The sequence below is a fragment of the Numenius arquata genome, chromosome 2, assembly GCF_964106895.1.
Source record: "Numenius arquata chromosome 2, bNumArq3.hap1.1, whole genome shotgun sequence".
Taxonomy (NCBI): Eukaryota; Metazoa; Chordata; class Aves; order Charadriiformes; family Scolopacidae; genus Numenius; species Numenius arquata.
This window is the reverse complement of record NC_133577.1, coordinates 4943467-4967014: the sequence shown is the minus strand read 5'-3', so window position 1 is coordinate 4967014 and position 23548 is coordinate 4943467. Positions and strand designations below refer to the sequence as shown.

The 23548-nt window shown below is 40.8% G+C and overlaps 1 protein-coding gene across 1 annotated transcript in view; it reads right to left on the bottom strand.

Annotated features, from left to right (window-relative positions):
- Positions 1 to 23548, bottom strand: part of PDE7B (phosphodiesterase 7B) — a 186320-nt gene that overhangs the window by 109479 nt on the left and 53293 nt on the right. The window contains exon 3 of the mRNA XM_074163779.1: positions 13439 to 13499. Coding sequence (XP_074019880.1) covers positions 13439 to 13499 — 61 coding nt within the window. The remainder of the gene's footprint in view (positions 1 to 13438; positions 13500 to 23548) is intronic.

Below are 23548 nucleotides of genomic sequence, written 5' to 3'. Positions count from 1 at the left end.
CTGGAGATCATCTAGTCCAAACCCCTGCCAGAGCAGGGTCACCCAGAGCAGGTTGCACAGGAAGGTATCCAGGCGGGTTTGAAATGTCTCCAGAGACGGAGACTCCACCACCTCTCTGGGCAGCCTGTTCCAGGGCTCTGCCACCCTCAAAGTAAAAAAGTTCCTCCTCATGTTTAGATGGAACTTCTTATGTTCAAGTTTGTGCTTGTGACCTCTTGTCCTGTCCCTGGGCACCCCTGAAAAAAGACTGGTCCCATCCTCCTGACACCCACCCTTTAAGTATTTATAGGCATTAATCAGATCCCTCCTCAGTCTTCTCTACTCCAGACTAAGACAACCCAAGTCCCTCAGCCTTTCCTCGTAAGCAAGATGCTCCAGGTCCCTAATCATCTTTGTAGCCCTCTGCTGTCCCCTCTCCAGCAGTTCCCTGTCCTTCTTGAACTGGGGAGCCCAGAACAGGACACAGTGCTCCAGATGGGGCCTCCCCGGGGCAGAGCAGAGGGGGAGGATGGCCTCCCTAGACCTGCTGGTCACACTCTTCCTGATGCACCCCAGCAGGCAAGTTTTTGAGTGGAAGAGAAGCAGGCATAGGGGCAGGAGAAATAAAGACAGGAGCTGAATGATGGGCTCTGCCCATCTGGGTTCTGTGTGAACCTGTACTTCTGGTGTAGTTCCTACCGAGGGAGTTAAATGTGTCCATAATAAGGGATCCTGCAGCACATCTTGTTACTCTTCAGGCAGCTTCAGCGAGAATATAAAAACCAGATGGACAAAGGTACTACTAGCTTAGTAATTCCTGCAGATGATCTTTCCATGTCGAGGAAGAAGCTTTCTGGCAGGACAGTGTTAGAGGGATTTATGCTGTTCCCTCTTCAGAGTCTGTTTTGCAAAAGGAGGGCTTCAGCCTGCACAGCTGCCAGCCTAAAACCTTTCTAGTTTTACTACTGGAAATTCACTTAAAATTAAACATCAGTGACGCCCTCCCCCAACAAAGATTAAGAACAAAAAATGTCAAGTAGGAAATGATCAGGGTGAAGAGGGAATTGTGGTGCTTCCGATTAAAATCAAAATCAAACTCTCCCCCATCCCATCCTAGGATTTCACAGAGCTTTCCAGCACACATCTGCCTCCAGTTTCCTCTTTGTTTATTCAGTCATCAATTATCAAGAGACTTTTTGTTTTGTCTCAATGAGCTGCACAATTTGAAGCAACTGTGGTATCTAAGATGGTTCTGCCTAAACCAAACACAGATTCCTTCATGGCATAGAGAAACTGGATTGGATTAAAATGAAAATATCCAAAACCAACAGAATTTTCTCTCTAAGTTGTTCTGAGGGTTATTATAATGTCATTTTTCCCCGTGAAACAAATAATACACAGACTTCAAAAGCCCTGAGTGTTGTTCTCAAACAACAGAAAATAAATGAGATTAGACATTATGATTTATGATGCTTCCATTCCTTCTTTTTAAGAAAAGGGAAATATGTCGATAATTAAAGTCACATGAACTCGGATTCTTTTGGCTCCTAAAATATTATGACATGCACTTGCCTAAAGAGCCCTCTAGGACAAATGTACAGTGACAGCAATTGCACTTGCGCCTTGGAAGTGGTAGCTGCCTGGACATATTATTACCTCTGATTAAATCAGTAGATTAATGCCTGATGTTACGCTCTCTGCTGATAGCGAGAAATTAGAGTGGAGCATCTGCCATTCATCTTCCCTTTCCCACAGAGCTCTGTCAGTGGCTGCTGCTGTTGCTGCATCGTGTAGCTACTAACTGGGGACTCGAATAATTTATCATAGAATCACAGAATCTTCATGTTGAGATCACCGAGTCCAACCCCCCTCCCCCCAAAAAAAAACCAAAACAAAAAAAACCCCACCCACAACCACACCCCACACCCACCCACAAACAGCCACAACCCAACAGTCTCGGGCACTAGAGCACGCCCCGAAGTGCCATGTCTACACGTTTCCTAAATACCTCCAGGGATGGCGACTCCACCACCTCCCTGGGCAGGCCGTTCCAGTGCCTGACCACTCTCTCAGGAAAGTAATTCTTCCTGATATCTAATCTAAACCTCCCCTGCCCCAACTTCAGACCATTTCCTCTGGTCCTGTCATTATTCCCTTGGGAGAAGAGGCCAACAGCCACCTCTCTACACCCTCCTTTCAGGCAGTTGTAGAGGGCAATGAGGTCCCCCCTCAGCCTCCTCTTCTCCAAACTCAACGTGCCCGGTTCCCTCAGCCTCTCCTCGTATGACTTGTTCTCCAGACCCCTCACCAGCTTGGTGGCTCTCCTCTGGACACGCTCCAGCAGCTCAATGTCCTTCCTGCAGTGAGGGGCCCAGAACTGAACACAGCACTCGAGGTGAGGCCTCACCAGTGCCCAGTACAGAGGCACCATCACTGCCCTACTCCTGCTGGCCACGCTATTCCTGATACAGGCCAGGATGATTATGCTACCCCTTAGCTTACTTTCGCATGCTCACAACTCCTTCCACAGGAGCAATCTTGTGGCGATTTTAATTGAATATTCACAGAATGGCTGGGTGTACCGGCAACTCTATTTGAGGCTTCCAAAGCAAAGCAAAATACCATCATTTTAACAATGATTTTGTTGTATGACAGATACCGACCTCAGTCTGTAAATATAAAACACTGGCAACCAATAGGTAAAGAAATTAGGTTCCATTAGAAAAACTTTGCAGGGCAGTAATAGCTGAGAGAGGTAAAATTTCCACCTTTTTCTTAGACAAACCATGGCCTTTCTCTAGACAAACTCCTGTCTCAATGATCAAAGCACCAGAGCACATTATGGAACTCGACGAAGTGCCCTCTCAGGTACCTTAACTATAAATTTGTCTTCCTACTTTTGCATAAACCTGAAATACAGCTCATGGACTGAAGCTGCACAGGCTTCTTTTTAAGATGATGTTCAAGATTTCGTATAGTATTTAGTAACAAAACCAACAATAAGATAAAAGTGCTTATATCTGTATGGGCTACCTTTACATACTGTTATCTAACTAGCTGAAAGACATTGAAAATAACTGTAACTTCTGTCAGCATGGTAATATGCTTTTCGTTAAGATAACATTACACAATTGTGATGTCAGTTTATTACACTATTTTCAGGTGAAGTCAATTCTAGGCCCTTAGTCCTTACTTTGTTCTAAGAAATATCTAATAATAAAGTGTACGATGCCAGTATTTCTGAATTCCTGTCATTAACACTTGCTGTGCTAAATGTCTAATAGCAGTTAGAACGCACTAGAGGTGCTCCCACAGGACATGGATTTCTCCTTTTCATGTGAAAGTAGTCCAGTTTGTCTATTCTGAGACTGATCCATAATGCAAACCAAAGTTCGCAGTAACTTGGGGTAGAATCTCAAAAACACACTCCTGATCTGACTTGAAATACTAACGTAGACATACTCTTTACAAGGAGAGGCTATAGAGTATCCTCTTGCAACATTTTACCATGGCATGAAGCACGTATTTAAAATGTTATGAAAATCAAACCCATATCTCACATATTAATGGCTGAATTTAGTCTTCGTATCCAAGTATTTCAGCCAAATTTTCTACCCACAGGACGGTGTGATCATCAGCCCAATATGGACCCATAGGCATCTGAAAAATCTTTTATCATGCTTTCAATTTACTTTATTCAACTAAAATTAGGAGCTATTTAGCTGTCAGAAAAGGTCCTGCAGCTATGTCACAGGGCAAGAGAGAGAGAAATTCAGACTTCACAAAGGGAATGAGGAAAAGAATTCAATTAATAAAAATAATTTGCTATCTACGTTACTACAAATATGCTGAGAACTTAAAAATTGCTCTTATGTTAAAAACCAATAAATTGCCTTACAGATGAGGTTGATTAGCCTGATGTTCTATTATCCCCCATGCTTTAGAGCTTTGAACACCATGAAAAGCAATGTCTGTACTCCAGGAGTAAGATTAATCTCCAACTGCTCACATCCCCACTTCAGCTTCCTTAGCAGTCAACAGGGAGAAACAGGCACTTTCCGAGTAGGACCAGTTTTAGACATCTATTTTGCAATGAGGTGAGTCTTAAGGAAATACCTCATTCTTTTCAGTTACAAAAGGGGAGATTAGATGATGGCTGTAGAATTTAAAAAACTTTTTTTTACCAATGTTTATAGACATTCTGTGAGATGAATCGCATCCCATCCTCAGCATTATTTCATCTGCAGAGGGAGAGGAACGCCCTATAAGCGAAATCCAGTAGGAGCACTCCCTGAACTCTTCTGTAAGAAATACAGTCATCTCTTGACATGGCTATTTGAGATTCAGAAATTGCGTTTCTTGTTGCTAAATCGAGTTCTCGTCATTTACTACCAACATTCATAGTCACACTCCATGATTTCATAAGTGCAGAGCCTCAAGTATTTGGATCAGCTCAGGGCTTGAGCATGCACAGTGCTAAACACTGTGACCGACCCTGGCACGGGAACGGTTTTCAGCCTACGCATTTTTTGGCTTCAGTGAAAATATGTAAATACACGCTTAAGTAGTTTGATGATCAAGGGATGATCTAAGAGTTCAACTTAAACGCTTTAAGAAGTATGAGACTTACAAGAAAACAACAGGTTACCACTAGAAATTATAATATATTTAAAAAAAAAAAAAAAAAAAAGGAAAAGGAAGGTAAAGCCATGAAGGAAAGCTATCTACCCAGCTAGCAAGGCCAGAGAACAGCAGGTGTTTGATTTCGTGGGGTTTTCTTTTTTATACTGAAGGTGAAAAAAAAATCCTACAAATAATATACTCCCACTTCCCAGTAAGAATGGTAAAATTATTAATAACCTTTCAGAACAGCAAAAAGTTTTAGCTCCAGAATACGACGAGACATCCCTTACAACACAGAGCAGAGAAGAATATAGGAAAACGCATTCTTAAGCTGAGAATTTTCTGAACGTTTACCGCCAGGAACTGAATGCTTGAAAGCTTTCTCAGACATAAATCACTCTTACTGAGGGTAGCTACACAGTAATCTATAGGAAATTGCAGAGACTGTGAAATCGCAAGGTATCACCAAGTAATAATTAAAGAAACAAAGATTAATTGCTAGAGATGAGCTCAAACCACAAAATATAAATTTGAACTATTTAAAACCAAGTTTGGAAATTTTACATCTGGAGATTTTCTTTTACTTTTCTATCATTAAGGGATAGCTGGCTGTAAAACTGTGGATAAGTGTTTTCTTCTCCAATTTGGTCCCATTAATAGATCTTATAATTGCTCTCCCTTTCCCCCCCCCCCCCCCCCCAATTTGTTGAGAGAGGATTATTACAACAGTACGGTTAGTCACCGCAATTCTCTGTACAGCAAGTACTTTGGGTGAACACATCCCACTCATAACAGTTTGGATAAAAATGATGGGAAATTACGTGAATGCAATCCATGTTTAGGCACGAGGTTAGGCACGAGGAAAAATCAAACTGTGAGGCAGCAGACTGAATAGGCACTTGAAATCTTTTTTCCAACAGGGGATCAGCAATAACTCATGTGACAAATACCATGAAATAAGATATGAGATCATCTTCAGTAAATCAATCAAGCAACTGTTTCTCTGCTTTATCTAAGAAGTGTCTGGTTAAAAAAATAAAAATAAATAAAAATAAAAGGAGAGGTCTGGGAAACAAAATTTAGGATTATCCTTGACTTACATGTGTGTGCTCCTTCAGATGGGGTGCAAGTCATAGTCCTATTTTTTATCTTCCTGGAGCCATACTCCGCATTTCTCCTTGTGCAGGGTCAATAGGTGGAACTGGGAGCACCTACCCCCACCTTGTGTTGCCTTTAGTTTGGTGGGTAAGAAAAAAGTGAATGCTGTGGGTTTTAACCACTTAAGGGCTCTGAAAGCCCAGAATTCAAGGTTTAAACTTTCACTAGATTGTTAAATAAATGGGCAGCAGAATGCCTTCCTCCTCTCTGCAGCATGCTTTGAAGAAAAAGCGGGTTACTTCTTGGCTTCACACTGCACTAAATTTGCTAGTATTTGTCGCCATGCTTTGAGCGCAACTGCTGGATAGGACTTACAAACCTGAGTTTTTTTCTAAATGTGATATATGGTGAGGTTCTCACCAAGTCAAAAAGCCCTTCTGATAGAAAGAGAAGCTGAAGAGTCAGAGGTTTGGGGTATTTTTAGTTGGGGGATAGGGGGCTTTTTAATAATCCCTTGAGTTTTGGTGTCTCAACTGGATCCCATGGTCCCGATGAATGGCTTTTGTAGATGTGGGCAACACAGCGATTATTCCTTCTAGACAAAACCATCATGGTGCGTTTGCATCATACAGATGGTGTCAAATCCTCATTATTGCATTAGCCCTCTAAGTCCCCCGACACTCCCATTTCTTTCCTGCACCAAGCTCAGACATAGGATAAAACTATATATGGTTCAAGTTAACGTTTAAGTGATGGAAAAAACCAACAACCAGAAATTACACTTAGAAGAGTGTTTTATAGGCCTACCCAAAAAGCCAGGGCCAGGTTTTGTCTCCTTGAGCACCCTTCTGGAAGGCGGAATACTGCAAGACAAGTGGTTTCAGTCTGACCTGATTTACAGGACAGAACAGGATAAACAGGTGGTCACTGTCACTCAGCTACCAGGCTATATAATTACCTAAAATAGTAATTAAATCAAAATTACTGCAATAATAAGGTGGTATTAGAGGACTGCTCTTTAGAATATACTAAGGGCATCAGGATTTTCAATTTATTTTATCTTTTTTATAGTTTCTTAACCAAATTAATCAAGTAGTCATGAAACTAGAAGACGGATTTGATATTTACTTTCTTTGTGGTTTTGGACACAAGCCTCAAAGATAGTAAGGTTATGGTTTAGCATGATGCCATAACACAGTGATGAATTGGGACAATGACAGCATATGTACACTGTAAATTCCTTGAGAAAGAAGTCTCTGTCATGCCCTCATGCCCACCATTTACCACTTTCTGTCTCCAAGCTACCCTCAAATGTACGCAGCCTGGCATCTCCACTGGGGGCTTCCAGGTAAAACATGGGGTGATGCACCAAGTCGTTAGCCTCCTCTCTACCACTATGGCAAACAAAACAAGAGCATTCTTGGAAAAAAAATGTGAGGTTTAGAAAGTATTGTGTTTCAGAAAGAGACAGTCAACTGGGGGAGGAGGTCTTAAGTGACATGAAAGAGCAATAAGCCTCTATTTTGATGTTGGCAAGGTCACAGAGATACCAATTTTTAAATGCATTTACAAGCATAATTGTAATATCAGGAGTTGAGTCTTATTTTTAAAGTGTGTTAGCATACTGGAATTATATTTTACAAAAAAAGTATTAGAAGTTACTTAAAATCTCTACTTTTTGTCTATTCAATTGGGGAAGAACTACAGTTTCAGAATTCTTATCTACATCATACTGTTCTCAACAGAATAAATTGTTTGTAGAGAGACTTTCATTGGCGGTTAGAGTGTAAAATACAAGTGAAAAACTTATGGCGTGGGCTTATACGTTTAGATTTGAATTTATCTGTGTTAACAAGATATCAAAAAGAGACATAGTGTTTATCTTTCTGTATGCATTCACACCATTGCTTTACAGTGGAAAAAAACCTGCTTCCCTTCATCCTGTGTTGCGAGCTGCTCATGGAATAGAAACCTATCTTTTTGTAGCAGACATCCTAAGCCTCCCCCCTCCCGCTGCTATAACGTTCTGAGGAATCCTGATGGGCAGCGTAGAGATGAGTGCAGATTTCTTGCTAGTCACTCTAGATTTCAGGCCCTTTTCCCACAAGCACACTGCTTCATTTTACAAAGATCAATTCATGTGCTTGTTGTCGTGTTATTTGCACAGATAGAAGGCACCGTCTGCTTAAGGTCAAGCGCACGTGTAAGTCTTCGAATGACTGGGCTATATATAAATAGCCGGTATATTTGGCTATTTAGAACACCGTTGCTCAGGCAGGCCTATCAGTTTCAGCAGAATTTTTGCGTGTGCAAGAGATAGAGGGTCACATTTCAAATGATGTCAGTCCAGGGCTCCACAAAGCTTTGCCAAGCTGCAAAGTTTGACCCGTGCAGAACCATTTGAATAGCTGCCTCGTTTCTTTTTCTCCCTCCTCTTGGGGGCAAATTCACACGTTTAACTAACCTTTAGTATTCATTCTCCACGCTAAGTTATATGGTTATTTACCTGATTAGGTTTCTCAAAGCAAATTTTAATAGACGTCTTCTTTCCCCCCCCACCCCCCCCAGCGAAGGTGAGCTCAGGGGTTACGCAAGGCGGAGGCTGGCCAGGCTGAGCCTCGCCAGTGCCCCTCGGTCCTGGCTTTCCACACAGTTGTTATTCCAGTAAAGTCTCTCTCTCTTCAGCTGCAGCTGCCAACTCTGTTCAAATGTGTGGTTGGTTTTTTGCTGTGGGCAAAGAGCCACCAAGACTGAAGCTGGATCCACGAAAACTCATTTCATGGCCAGACGCCGATTCCTTTAACCATAACTCTCCATAGGTAATAAACGGTGGAATTATGCCACAAAAGGAGGTAGGCACCTCTCTCTGCTGGAATATGGAAAAGTTTGTTGCCCCAAAGCAACAAAGCTATGTTCTAGGAGTCTGGGGAATAAAAAAAAAAAAGCGTCACCCCCCACCTTTTTTATTTTGGATTGCTTTTTTCTTGGATGAATTTTAAATGGCTGCTTGTGAGGAAACTACTTTTATTCCAAACAAGGACTCATCTGTCTGCTTCTGCACCAAAAGGGAAACAAAACTCACCCACATTATTCCTGTCTGTGTGGAATTTACAATCATGAAAAGAAAGCACCTCAGCCATTTGCCATGGGGCGTCTGGAAGGCTTGTGTTTTCATCTTGCTAACTAGCTCATTAAGGAGGGCAATTCACATTTCCCCTGGAAAAATCTCTGCAGACAACACAGTTGGCCAGCAAGGGACGTGACCTCTTCAAAATCTACCCAATAAAGACCAAATTTGATGGTGGAAGACTGGTTACTGGAGTAACAAACTAGATAATTTGCTTTTATCATCCATCCCCCTTACTCCACTGTGATCACTGAGGCTGAACAGATTAAAACTGATGAGATGATTTCATTTTGTATGTGTTATACTGAGTGCAGCTGCCTACTTTCTATATGGCAAATATAAGGATAACTTTATCTATTCTGTATTAACTGGTATTTATTTATATACTCAAGTTTCTCTTCTAGTTGGCAAACCGTTTTCCTTGGGCCTTAGAGGTGTTCCTTAGGCCTCTAATCCTAGAGCCTTATGTGTGAACGTTATTCTTTCCAGGATAAATTAATAAAACGCAGCACTCTGCCATGTAGATGTTAACTGAGTTAGCTTTGGATGAGCTAGTTAAGGTGTGAGAACCAGTTAAGTTGCCTTAACTTTGGACTCTTCCAAGCTAGTATGCAATTCTTCCCAGCAGAGTTAATTAGCTCAGGCATCCAACCAGCAATTTTCACAGCAAACTAACCAAATTATCTCTGCATGATACGACATTGTGTCATGTCTGAGCCCAGAATTTGTCTGTCTGCATATGGGGATAATTAACCACAGGTTGTGCCATTGAAAATAGCCGTGGATGCTCTAGGGAGAGGGATAGTTCATATACATAAATATCTGGATTAAAAAACATATAGTGAGTACCCTGCTATATGCTCAATTTTTGTGCCAACTATCATTTTTTAAAATCAAAATCATTACGAGTAAAGGGCATGAGGAGCCTAGGGTTCTAACTTCCAGAATGTAGCATAAAGCAAAAGCTTTTTGACATCCAGTTCAGCGTTATCTAGCAATTTTGTCTCGGTCAAGTGCCCTCACTAACTTGATAAAAGCTCCAATTTAAGCAGAACGGTGCAGATGTTCTGCCTTGCACTGGAAGTGCTGATGAGCTACTGGTGGCTCTGCAGAGACTTGGAGATTCGAGGGAAACCGGAGACAGCACACTTTTATTGACAGTGTGGTATTTTTATGACCTGCATTAACTATAGTACCTCAGGTTCTCATTGTACTTATAAATTTATTCCTGTTGTTCCTAAGAAGTGAGGAAGCACTTTCACTGAATTTTTAGAGTTGGAAGGGACCATATAGATCATCTAGTCCAACTCCCCTGCCGAAGCAGGATTGCCCAGAGCATGTCAGAGCGTGTTACTCAGGACTGCATCCAGGCGGGTCTTGAAAATCTCCAGAGAAGGGGACTCCACACCCTCCCTGGGCAGCCTGTTCCAGGGCTCTGTCACCCTCACCGTCAAGAAGTTTCTTCTCATATTTGAGTGGAACCTCCTATGTTCCACTTCCCTTCCCATTTTTCAAAGGACAGTGGACCTGCAGGGAGGTTCAAAGCCTTAGCCAGTGCCAGGCTCAAGAAATCTGTGATAGGTTTAGGATCTCAACACTGGTCCTCAAAAGGCTAAGGTGGGCCACTGACCGACTTTCTTCTGTGACAGTGGCAGAAGTTGTGTTGCTTTACCTAGTATAACATATAGAAGTGTAAAGAAACAAGCACAATGTAAAGCATAAGAGGGAGAACATAAGTTTCTGTAAGTACTTTAGTACACATCATTACGCTGATAATAAACTTATCCTGGGCAGAGCACGTAGATATTATCTATTATATCCTCAGGAAGCACTGGTATGTGACCGTTTAATTTATTCATTCAAGTTATTTTCCACACTTGGATTATAAATATCCACCACTTCAATGCTGAAAGATGAGGCATTAAGCTGATTCTTTTGCTCTTAACCTCAGATTGAGCGATATCTAGTCCGTCCATTGAAAAGGTACCTACTTTCATTATCGCCATTGGAAGTGTTTAAGCATTTCTTTATTGCCTGCTTCCCACCAGGAAGATTGGAATAGAATAAGATTTTCACTGCAAACCTCTCTTCCTCAACCTTTTTAGAAAAAGAACCTCACCCACAGAATCCATGTTGCCTCAAGGAATGTGGACTCACCGTCACAAGTCTAGGGTTACCCATAAAAAACCTTTAAATTTGAAGCTAACCCAGAACCAGCGGTATAACCCAGATACAGACCTTTCCTGACAAAACCAGCTGTTACCAATTGAGAGTTCTGCTCAATAACGTACAGTTCCAAGTACGGACTAGTCTTGCGTCAAAGATCCCTGAAGAAATAGTCAGTACTCCAGCCTCCTGTGTTTCTCTTCTTACTAAGTAATTATCCTCTTGCAGTTGCTGGGACTTGCCCTCTAGATTTCTATCAGCGCTGTGTCACTGTTACAGTAAATGACAGCACGACAGTTTCAGCACATTTCAAAGACCACGCAGTCAAGAAAGATGTCCCTCTCTGAAGGCACGTTGTGCTTTGTTCATGAGTTACGCCCACAGATGTTTTAATGTCAGCCTTGCATTGATCGGTGACAAACTTGGTCTTTTGTTCTCTCGGAAATTCAATTCTCTTGTAAAATCTGAAATTGGACACTACATGACGCAGTCGGCACAAAGTCTTAGACCTTTTAGGTTGCACGATTCCAGGCTCCTGCTCTTCCATACTGAGTTCAGTATGAAAGGAGAGGTACCAGAATGGACACCCTCTGACTTTATGGCACTACCAGAACCACACACATGCCTGTGATAAATCAAGACAGTGCAGATTGTCTCCAGTAGCTGCCCTCAGAGCCACCATGTAATGCTGGTTTCTGCTTCCCATACCTCGTACAGAGCCAGTTGTGGGATATCCATTTGCACTCAGAATAACCTCAGCTCTGTACATTATTTGGGATACCTTGGGGTGAAATGTAATATCCTATATTATATATGACACCACAGTCCTTAATTTGTTAGAGACACTGAAGAATAGTAATAGCAGGCGAGATATTTTTAAATACAAGAGATGTAACCTCTGAGAGCCAGCCTCACCTTTGGCATGACCCCTTGGAATCATTTTTGCATTCCTAGCAGTTTCCTTACAGAGCACAGCATATGTTCTCATTCTTGCACACGCATATACTACAAGACATAGATAACAATGTATGTAATGGAAACAAGATCTTGTTCTGCTCACTGCTCCTAAGGTATCATTTGCACTAAGGATGATGCAAAACTCCCAATTTTAGACTGACTTGTTATAAAAATGACCAACCTGTGCAGAAGACTTTCATCTTCGGGTCATTTTTCTGTTCTCAACTACCCCTCCGCCCCCTGCTTTTTTTTTTTTTTTTTTCTTCCTGATGGATAATAACATTTGCATGGATATAATATCCTTAGAACTACAGTATTATGAACTCAGTGCTATTTAAGCTGCAGATTGTAATTGGCATGATAAAGGATCACAAGTGTATCTTTTCTGTCAGCCTGTTCCATTAAGAACCTCTAACCATGGATCATTGGTGTAACAGATCATTATGGCCCATTGTGTCAGTTCTTCTGTTGGGATCTGTGCACTATAAGCATGACAGATTTCCTCCGCAGCAATTATAGTCTATTGTGACAATAGGATTTAATGAATATAAACAACAAACCACATAATCTGTTATTACAGAACACAGCTATGCACCCAGATGGGAATTAAGTTCCTAGACATTGCCAGTTGCATTTTTAAAAATTGTGACTATTTCAGTTTTTCGCGTTATTAGATGCAGTGCTCTAACTTACAGCATACATTTATCCCAGCCCTGGCGGGTGAAAGGTCTTCAGCATTTAAAGCCTAATCCTGCAAGTGTTCCACAATTTATTTTTTTCTGAGTAAACCTTACCTTTTAGGTTTTTAGACACTTACTCCCTGTCTTTTGCTGTGGTACTAATCCTGCTGTTAATGTTTCAATATTAGCATTGAAGATGAAACAAGCGAATAGAATAAAATTGGTCACAGAAATTAATGGCACATACCAGAACATTCCTGCATTGTTTCCAAAGAACAGTCACTTCTGCTTAATACTAATTTTTACAAATGATAGGCAAATTGCTACGCTGGCACAAATTTGTAAAATCACAAAATTTTGCTGATTGATGTGGCTGAAGGTCTGACCTAGGGTCATTTGATATATATTTGTGAAATTGATATTCTTTTTCAAAGCACATAAATTCACATTCAAGGTGTGCAGTCTACAAAAGTTCACACTTCTCCCAGGTTGAATTTAAAAACCTGGCTTGATTACAGAGATTTTCAGCTTTTGAATAGAAGTTCTGGACTTGAGTACCTCAGAGATTACAAAGATAGTGTTGGTACAGCTATATTTTCATCTATGTAGATGGGCACTGCTAGAAAAAAAATATAAGTAAATGAAAATTCAGCATAAAGAATAAATTGATGAGGACTACATGTGGACAAGCTATCTAAATGCCATTGTGGATCACGGCAGCCATTATCATGTACTTTTGAGAGGAAATCCCCAATTAACCATACTTGCACATTTTTGTATCAAAAGAGGAAAAGACTCTTACCCTTACCTAGCATGCGAACACATTTGGCATTCTGGTCAGGACTGTCAAATGAGATTTCTCCGCACCTCTGGAAAAAAAAAGAGAAGGATACTTTTAGTTAAAGACTCTGTGATAGTATCCCCGTCCTTCTCCTCTGGTACCTCTGTTTGGTTTTGGAACTAGAGATGTTCAGAGACACGTTGTTAAAAAGGTCAAAATAAAAAGATTTCAAAGTGTGAGGCAGAACGGACATTGTTAATGCACAAGGACGGGCCAACACCGTGCGCTCCAGGGTGTTCACCAAGAAAAACTTAAGCTTACACCTATTACCCTTGTACCTCTGGCTTAAGAAACTGCCTGATTCATGTTATTATTTGTTAGCATCAGACCCAATTATATAGGAGGCCTCATTTACCACTGGTAGACGTTGTGTCCCTCTCCAGCACACTGATTTAGTTGTCACACGGCTGCACCCTAAACAGGAGCCGCCAAATGATCCCATTGAAAACAAACCAAACAGCACTGCTGATTCAATTATTTGTATCCCTGTGAAACAAACTTATTTCAAAAAAACGCACAACTCGAGGTACTTATTCAGGAAAACTGTCACTTCACAAAATTTGAACTCTCTGTAACACCTATGAGTAAAATTGTTTTTTGTGACATGCAGATAATTTACACCTCTGTACTAACATATTTCGTTAATGAAAAATAATATTCCCATATACAGATATATTATGAGGGCTGCTGTTCTGTCCCTATACAGACCCAGTGAAGGAATATCACTGAATTTCACTGAACTTTTTAGAGTTGGAAGGGACCATGGAGATCATCTAGTCCAACTCCCCTGCTGAAGCAGGATTGCCCAGAGCATGTCAGAGCATGTTACTCAGGACTGCATCCAGGCGGGTCTTGAAAATCTCCAAAGAAGGGGACTCCACAACCTCCCTGGGCAGCCTGTTCCAGGGCTCTGGCACCCTCACCGGAAAGAAGTTTCTTCTCATATTTGAGTGGAACCTCCTATGTTCCAACTTGTGCCCGTTGCCCCTCGTCCTCTCACTGGCAACCACTGAAAAGAATCTGGCTCCCTCCTCCTTCAACCCACCCTTCAGATACTTATAAGCAGAGTATATATCAGTAGAGTTAGGATCAGAACACAAAAGTGTTGTGTTGTTTTCAGAGATAAGACATCAGCTTTGAGACAAGCATGTCGGTGGATCTGCCAGGAGAAACATAATTGGTGTGGCTCATGGGTCTGATCCAGCTCCAATTAAAGTCAGTGAGTGCACAAATCCCATTCACTTCAGTAATGGTTGCTTCAGGTGCTACAAAAAAGATCCATTTTATATCACTACACTCAAAGCTCATGATAGGGGCTTAAGGATAGCCCTGTATTTTATAGGTAAAAGTGGTCCATGCTTCCTTATCTACATATTTATGGTTTTGGTATCTATGACCAACCGGGAATAGAAGCACAGTGGTTCAAGTTTGAATAAATCACTGAGAGCTACCCATTTCCCTTCCTCTTCCTTTCTCTCTCTTATGCCGTTTCCTGTTTTCAGCACCTATGGCTTTCTCTCCTATATAAGACAAAGCGGTTAGTCCTGTCTTCTTCTTTTCTCTTTGTTAATAAAAGTGAAATTTGCAGCAAACGGTAAAACCTACGAAGAATCGGGTAAGTAAAAAATCCCAGAGCTTCAAAGATGATGAAACACAGCGATAGTTTTATAAATGAACAACACATTTGGAACTCGCTATTTTTAAAATAGCCTTCACCTCCCTCACATTGAGATAAACACAAACAAACAAACAAAAGCCCATCTCCCACACGGAGTCTTTTCATATATCAGTACATCTAAAAAGAGCAAACAGACGCCTGTGTTAACCTTCCTGGGTAGGAGCCCGTACTACTGAAAACTCACAAAAGTAAAACAACACCCAGCATTTCGAAGTTAATTTTAGGAATGCTCTTATACCGGCTCCCTGTCAGGAGACACAAAAATTTTACTCTTTTTTAGAAAAAATGTTAAGATATAGGCATATTTTCCCAGAAATCTCCCAACTTCTTCTTCATGACCCTAAGTAAACTTAGACAAACACAGATTTAAGAAAGCGTGTCAAAATTCACTGCTTGCCTCACCCCTGAATTTAAGCTGCTCTTTGAAAATCCTTGGTTATTTTTGGTTTAGTCCCTCGGATATATTGTATGTTCCAGACATATTTATGCAAACATCGTATTTCAGGCTGGCAAACGCTGTCTTACAATATCTAACAATACTCACCAGTCCTAGTGTTATGAAATTGGGAAAGTTGCTACTGTTCCCCCAGGTCTCCTAACATCCCACAGGAGCCATTATGATGATGGATGAGCTTTGAAAACTTTGCAAGTGAGAGTCAGATAACTGCATACAAGTTCATGGGCTTATCTGAATTCCCTTAACCCCTGCAGCCCACAGAACTGGCTGAAAATCACGCTACAGCAGTCAGCCTGGGAGATTTTTCACTACTACCACTGCAGCTGGAAATAGCAGGAGAAAAAGCTTCTGCAGCAATTTAGTTTCTGCTGCCAGTAAAAGCTCACAGGTACACATCAATGGGATGAAAAATAAGCTGTTACCAAACTGTTCAGAGCATCCAGAAAAGACTTAGTTGGATCCTGGATGTGTAAAGGGGCACAGAAATGCAGCAGGGACTCAAAAATTTGAACATCCAAAAATATAAGAGTTGGTTGGGCATTTTTTGCTGTTAACAAATGTTTTCCATGAACAAGAAGTAAGGAATGACTTCAGGATTTAGTCTTTAGGATTAAACTGAGACTTTGCCACCACTGCCGTGAATTCTTGCCAGGCTGGACAAGCTTCTCCTGTCCTTTCCCTGGCCTGGTTTACTTCACTTTCTGGTTTGGGTTTGTTCCGCCTGCTTGTATATCGGGGCTGGTACTGAGAGAGGAGGCCAAGAGTCTCTCAAGTCCCAATCCATTTCCAAACTAGTCCCAAAGCAGCTGCTAATTCTCTCCTGAAAGATTCTAAGTTGGCTACAGGGCCGGTGATGGATCCGTCAAAGAGCAGGAGCAGGAATTTGCCGTTAGATGCTGGTTATTGTACTTTTTAATTTCAACTGGTCAGAAAGCAGGGAGAGGAGGAAGAATAACCCCAGACATATCTGCTGTACACATGCAGACCTACTGCACACATGTAGATTACCAGATATGTCAGTTGGGGAAGCTGAGAAAGAAATACGACATCTCTTTTAAAGACTGGTTAAACAGCCTCCAGAAGCGGCTGCTTCTAAGTAGCACGAGCTGTATTCATAGGAGTCAGGTCTGGAAGAAGGTATCAGTTTTCTGTTCCCATTTTAGAGAAGAATATCAATGGTGAGCTGTAAAGACCAAACACATTATCCAGTTAGGAAGAGCAATGAACTCAAGCAGGAAAGCTGTGTCTGAGCTTCATTTCTTGAAACCTGTGATCTCGTTGGATTCATAGTCCGGACCTGTATTTGAAGCTCAATAAAGTTCCAAGAATTCACTCTCTAAAAATATGATAAATCACATTCCTGGATCTAAGTGATCCTTGAGTTTGGGATGTTTTAAATCACAGAATCAGGTTGGAAGGGACCTCAAGGATCATCTGGTCCAACCTTTCTTGGCAAAAGCACAGTCTAGACAAAATGGCCCAGCACCCCATCCAGCTGAATATTAAAAGTGTCCAATGTTGGGGAATCCACCACTTTCCTGGGGAGATTATTCCAATGGCTGGTTGTTCTCAGTGTGAAAAATTTTCCCCTTGTGTCCAATCAGAATCTCCTCTGGAGTAACTCGTACCCGTTACCCTTAGTCTTTTCCACGTGACTCCTTGTAAAAAGGGAGTCTCCATCTTATTTGAGGCCATGTTTTAAATACTAGAACGTGGTGATAAGGTCTCCCCTCAGCCTTCTTTTCTCAAGGCTGAACAAACCCAGTTCTCTCAGCCTTTCCTCACATGGCAGCTTCCCAGTTCTTTGATCATTTTGGTGGACCTTCTCTGGAGCCTCTCCAGCTTGTCCACATTTTTTTTGTATAGTGGGGACCAAAACTGAACACAGTATCAAATCTCAGTTTGGGCTTCATGGTTAGGACTACTACGGTGCTGGTGGGACTGGCTCTGCTGTATGTAGTCCTGGATGCTGGGCTGGTGAGTTTACAGAGGCAGCCCTGCTGAAAATAGTACCACCGGTTTTCGCTTCCCTTGAAGCGAGAGAGGATTTGTTGTTGAAAAATCCTAAAACACTGTTGTGTTTGGAAGGAGTTTGGAAGATTTAATGAAGAAGTGGGTAAATAGAAGTAAAATTCACCCCTCCAAATCTTCATTACACCTTCATATCTCTTGAATCACTGAATTCTGGACTAGACTGTGGGTTTTTTTCCTCTCTCTGGAGAAAAGTATAGTTACTTTCAGCGAATAATATTTTCAGTAATATAGATGCATTTTCAAGTAGGATTGCAGCCTGCAATTCATTATGCATGTAAGAAAGTATTTATATTTATATAAGAAAATAAATTAATAAATCATCTACTCTCAGCTCCCTTTTTGAGATCAGATGCATGCCATGATGTTGAGTCTGTTACACAAGCTGAAATGTAGTAAACTAGAAAAGGACTCACAAGTCCCTGATGGAAAAAGAGACCAAATCATGGAACAGTTGAAAGCGGAGCTTAAAAAAACGAAGAGGAAAAAAATGAGAGAGTTGCTGTCAGAGAATAAGGATGAAAGGACATGATATTCAGCAGAAATGTGACACGAACTCAGTTCCTTTGATGAGATAAGTGAATTGGAGAGCCTGAAGCCAGCCTGGTTGGCTCTGATGGCCCAGAACCACCTGTCGGAAAAGGGAAATACCATATTACACAGCCACCATCCTCCACAGCAAAAGACTCTGCTGGAGGAGGGTGCTCTCAGGCAAGATTACCTCTTTGCAAGACACTAAGAGGAGCACACAGGAAAATAGGAAGTCTTCTTCAAGGAGCCCTGTGCCAAAACAGTGTACGTAAAACTGCAGAAAAGGCGGGCACAACTGGGAGAAAAAAAAGTTCATGCAGAAAGCGGATGGAAAAATCTACTCTGGTCACTTGTGCTAATGCAGTAATGTATCTCATATTACTTCTCTGGTATTACATGATCATTCATAGGTTGGGTTTCCATTTCCAGCATGCCTGGGCTCACACCACCTGCATTTGAGGATTTGACATATGTAGCAATAAACAGGGTTTATATACCCCAGACAGAATATACCCTTAGTTGTTTTTTTTTTTTATGCTGTGGAGAAAACTTTATTGATGAAAAAATTGTTTTTGAAGTCATTCTATCCAACTTCTATCTGTATGATAAATTAAAACATTATGTGTTTTAAGGAGAGAGATGCAAATCCAATAATTGAAATAAATAGGACTAAATTCTTACCTATGACAAAATTCAGCAAGTAAAAATCTGAAACTGTTTGTCATGAGAATAGCAGTAAGTGGCATGTTAATTTTCTACTTATTAAATGCATATAATTAACATTTAACAATTTTAATAATTTTAGAGTGTATAGTGTTTTAAAAATATAATAAGGGTTTTTCTGGCATGAAATTTGAACATGCACAATTTTGACCTTTTTAAGCTGCAGACAACCAATTTATGAAAAGCCAGCTTAGTTAGCTAAAAGGTTATTGGAGTAGGAACCATATTTATAGGTTTCTGTTCTGCATGTCCCAAGTACAGTGTTCAACATACACGTCTCTTCTAATATTGCAATAATCAATGAGGTACTTCACGGACATGGTGAGCCAAACATGACAATAAAGACTGGATAGTTTTCTTCTTGCAGAAAGTGACAGGGATCACTATACCTCCAAATAGAGGAGATGTGTTAATTGGACATTGATTGCATATAAAATATTTTTCAAGAATCCATCTGATTTCTTTTTTTAAAGTAACTTTTAAGTTAAGATACTTTGCTCCTACCAATAGTAGAAAGGAGTGGATTCTACATAACAGCATTTGGTAAAAGAGTTTTTTCTTTCCTTTTTTTTTTTTTCACAGTACTGTATATAATTTCTCATTCCTTTAGAAATCAGAGTTAAAAGATGTACTCATAGACACAACTGATTAAAAGAATTTAAGGCAGAGCAAACAACTTCTGTGCTTCTATGAAAGAACAGATGAACTCAGAGGCAAAACCTGCTATGCTTATTCTTATTTATGTTTTCCTATTACACTGCTTTCTCCATCACCTTTAAAAAGTACTTGAATAAAGTCCTCTAGGATGTAAAAGCATCATTCTATCTTCCTAAGGATTTTTAGATGTAAAGTCTGTTACTGTGAAAAGCAACACTACTTGGTAAGTCTTAGCAATCTTTTATAAAAACAAACGACCACTCATATAAATAGCTGAAAATTAAGGGCAATATCTCATAAGGAGTCAGGCCTCATGCTCTTCATCTTCAGGCTGCCTGGGAGGAGATTTTAAGGTGGATTCATCCCCAATACTGATGAAATATCAGAGTGTAGGAACTGTAGGACTTCCAATGCCTTGTTACACTTGTGGTATTTCCAGTTCCTTGTCTCCTCTCTGACAGGGACAAAAGAAAGCACAGGAACTACCAGAGCAAACTGACATAAGGAATCTGTCCTGCCTGCAGCCTTTTCACAATCACCTCCCCCAAAATGAAAGCCTTGTAATATTATCTGTTAGAGATTAAATCAGTGTTTACATAAAACAAGGAAGTTCCCTACCAATACTCTGCGTAATCTTGAGATGCACTTAAATGTCAAATACATCTGAATTTTGCTGGATCTCTACCCATTGCCTTTGTTGGTCTTAGCAAAGGAAATTAAGCTATTGTTTTTATTTTTTAAAGAGTTTCTTGTTTAGAGACAAAAGCTTATTTTCTCTATACGACATCTTATTTTAATTTAAACAGGACTGTTAAATAATTTGATTAATTATCTCTAGAGCAAATGACTGCAAAAAGCTCACCCTATTCATATGACCTTGAATTGCCAACTCTGAATTCTTCAAGAACAGCCTTTCTTACATGAAAATGTGTTTATAATGAATACAACTCAAGACCTGCATACATAAACATTCCCATTGGTAGCGAATAACACTAGAATCTTTCAGCTAACGAAATTGTCCAAGATCTATAAAAACTGTGATTGTTTATGTATTACCTCCCCAGGCCTTATTAACTGTTCCCGTAACGATTATAGATACAATCTTATACTTACCTGAAAATTTAGACCTGCATTTGGCAAGTTAAGTGTTCCAGTAAACTGGGCTGCAAAAAGAACACTTATCTTGAACTGGAATGTATTGTGTGTGTGCCCACCCATTTATAAGTGTGGCGTATTCATAACACACTGACAATTGTCTTTAAAATACTATTAGCAGCCAGAATGCTACATTCGCTGCTCTTCAAATTACTACTGTTACATTGCAAGTATTATGTTTCAGCTCTACCATATTTTGTGGGTAAAGTTTCCAGCTTCCCTATTTAGTATCGGAATTGAGGCATACTTAAACTGAAAATTCAGGTTCTAATAACATCCGGATGAATTTCTGCAGAGCAGAATAGCTGTGCCCAGGCAGACTTGTTTTGAGAGTTCCTCCCTTCCCAAGCTTTCCCAGCGACGGAGAAGGTTTCTCTTCCCTCCAGGAAGTTCAACCCGTTGCTCAAATAACCTTTCGACACTGTCAATGTCAATCACCGGCAGCACCTTGGCAATGCTTTTTATTCTGGAATTTACCGTGCTGTAGACCCTGAGCTAGTCTAAACAGAAGACACAGCAGAATAAGTAATTACAAGTAAATTGAGCAATAATTCCCAACCAACCATTGTTGCCAGTAGTCAGCAACTTGTTTGTGGGCTAAATAGCCCGAGGTGAACCTTTAGGCAGTTCATTTTCTCACAAACCTGTGATTTACTCTGGTTAAGAGTGGTTTGAAATGGATTAATGGAAAATGGATATAGCAGTTTAACTGCTTTGTTTTCTTCTACAGTTAAGGAAAAAAAAAAAAGTTTAACAGTGTGTGACTTCATTAGGGAGGCGCCAGTAGCCCTGACCCCCCCTGAGGATCTGTCAGTGTTTCAATATGGCACCCCTACTTCTAAGTGTTTATAACACGGGCACTGGGAGCCAAATCTAGAATTACTAAGCCATAAAAATGTTGGGTTTTAACAAGCAATAAGTCACAGCTGAGCATGCATTAACTGGCGAGACACAACTTGTAGGCATGTTCTGAGGGGGTGCCATCATCCAAGAAATGTTAAAGAGCAGACTAATATTTTTTACCCTCATGGGATGAATCTGTATTACAGTTAATTTTCGAGTTTACATTTTAAAGAATGTAAAACATCTGTAGATTACGTAATGGATCCTCCCACCACAAAAACGGTTCTAAGTGGGAGGGAAGATGGGAGGAAAATATCAATACTAGGGAAAAGGCAAATTCGTTGTCTCTATTTACTGTTGCTCTGATGTGAAACATCAAAGTTCTCTGTATTTAAACATTTTCTGGACCACATAATTGTTTTTCCTCCTCCTCTGAGTTGCAGAGCTGGGCTGTTTTCCTGGCTGCTTTTTATGGTCACTGCCATTTTAACTTTCACTTTCTATGGAAATATCTAATGGGAGGAAGATATTGGTTTAATTTGTGAATATTTGAGTCTCCACTTCAACCACAAGTTTCTCTCACATATTTCCCACTGAGCTGCTGGAAGGGTCAAAGCCTCAGAAGTGCCGACTGACACACCGCTCTTTCCAAGAAGCAAATCCAAGGTCTGTGGGAGAACAAATCTCCTGAAGAGTCCCCTCAGGCAGTTCAGAGCAACGTGGGATGAATTTTGGCACCTGCTTATTTGTGTGTGCCCACTGCATTCCGTATGCTCTGCTTACAGAAACACAGTCTCAGGAAAGACATGACGACTGAGTGCCGGTTTCCTCCTGTCTAATAAGACTTGTCTCCCTGACCGTGTTGTGAGCAGTACTAAGCACTGGTGGCCACCTGCTTCTCAAGAGCTGGACTTTTTTGGTTCCCTAAAACATTGGTATGTGCTGAAACACCAAGGCAGTGCTGTTTCCTCCTTTCCAGGACTTAATTTTTAAGGAATGGGAGTTGGTGAGAAGAACTCATGCCAAAATCATACCAACAACCAGGTCAGGTGTTCACAAGTCCACCGCTTTCGCTCACCTGCTGGCGTAGACACAGACCAGAACTAGCAGAACAAACCAGATAGGAGAGAATTAGAGGTCATGAAACAAACCTCAAAACACACATGTGGAAGGTCTGGTGAAGCACCAACTCCAGCAGGAGATGTGAAAACAGAGCACTTACAGGGAGTAGGCAGGAAACTGCTTTTCCCTAGTTCCTCACTGGTGCACCACACACTCCTTGGGTCTGAAGGTAGTAGAGTCCCAGGGATAGCTATACAATGACTGCAAAATTGGTCATCCCGTTAAAATTGAGCTTTTCCCTTTCTCCTCTCTCTCTCTTTCTCTCCTTACTCTTTCCCCAAGATAACTTAGTGTTTGATGTCTGCCAGTAAAACTTTGTACCAAGAAAATCCTTTTTGCACCACTGTGGCATCACCCGATGCCCTAAGGAAACCTGGGCCTAACTGCTGCGCAGAGGACACAACCAAAGAATGGCCTCAGGCCTTGTTTTCATTAGCTGTGTAGATGATTTCAGTGTGTCACAACGTGAAATCCTCACTTCAGATTGTATCTCCTGAGCTTATCACCAGCCACTTACAGCTTTACTCCCAAATTTGGTTCTGGTTATCCTCCTCAAACATTTTGAGCTCTTCTGCCTTGTGCTTATTTTTAAACTCTTTTGCCACTGTAGGCAATCTTAAAATATAAGCGCTATCTTCATTTGTTCTGTACCAATGGCCTGATACAAATTTTTGTAGGCACCTCTCTAGCATGTTACCAAACACATACTGTTAAAACGGGCATCTCTAGTGGCCTGTCAACACATGCTTCTACAGTCGTAACTATCAATTAGAAGTATTTCTATATTAGTGCAGTTTGGAACAGGAAATCAAACAAAAAAGACCTAAGCAACCTTACCACTGCAAAAAAAGGATTTTCAGAACTTCAAGTACAGCCAGCA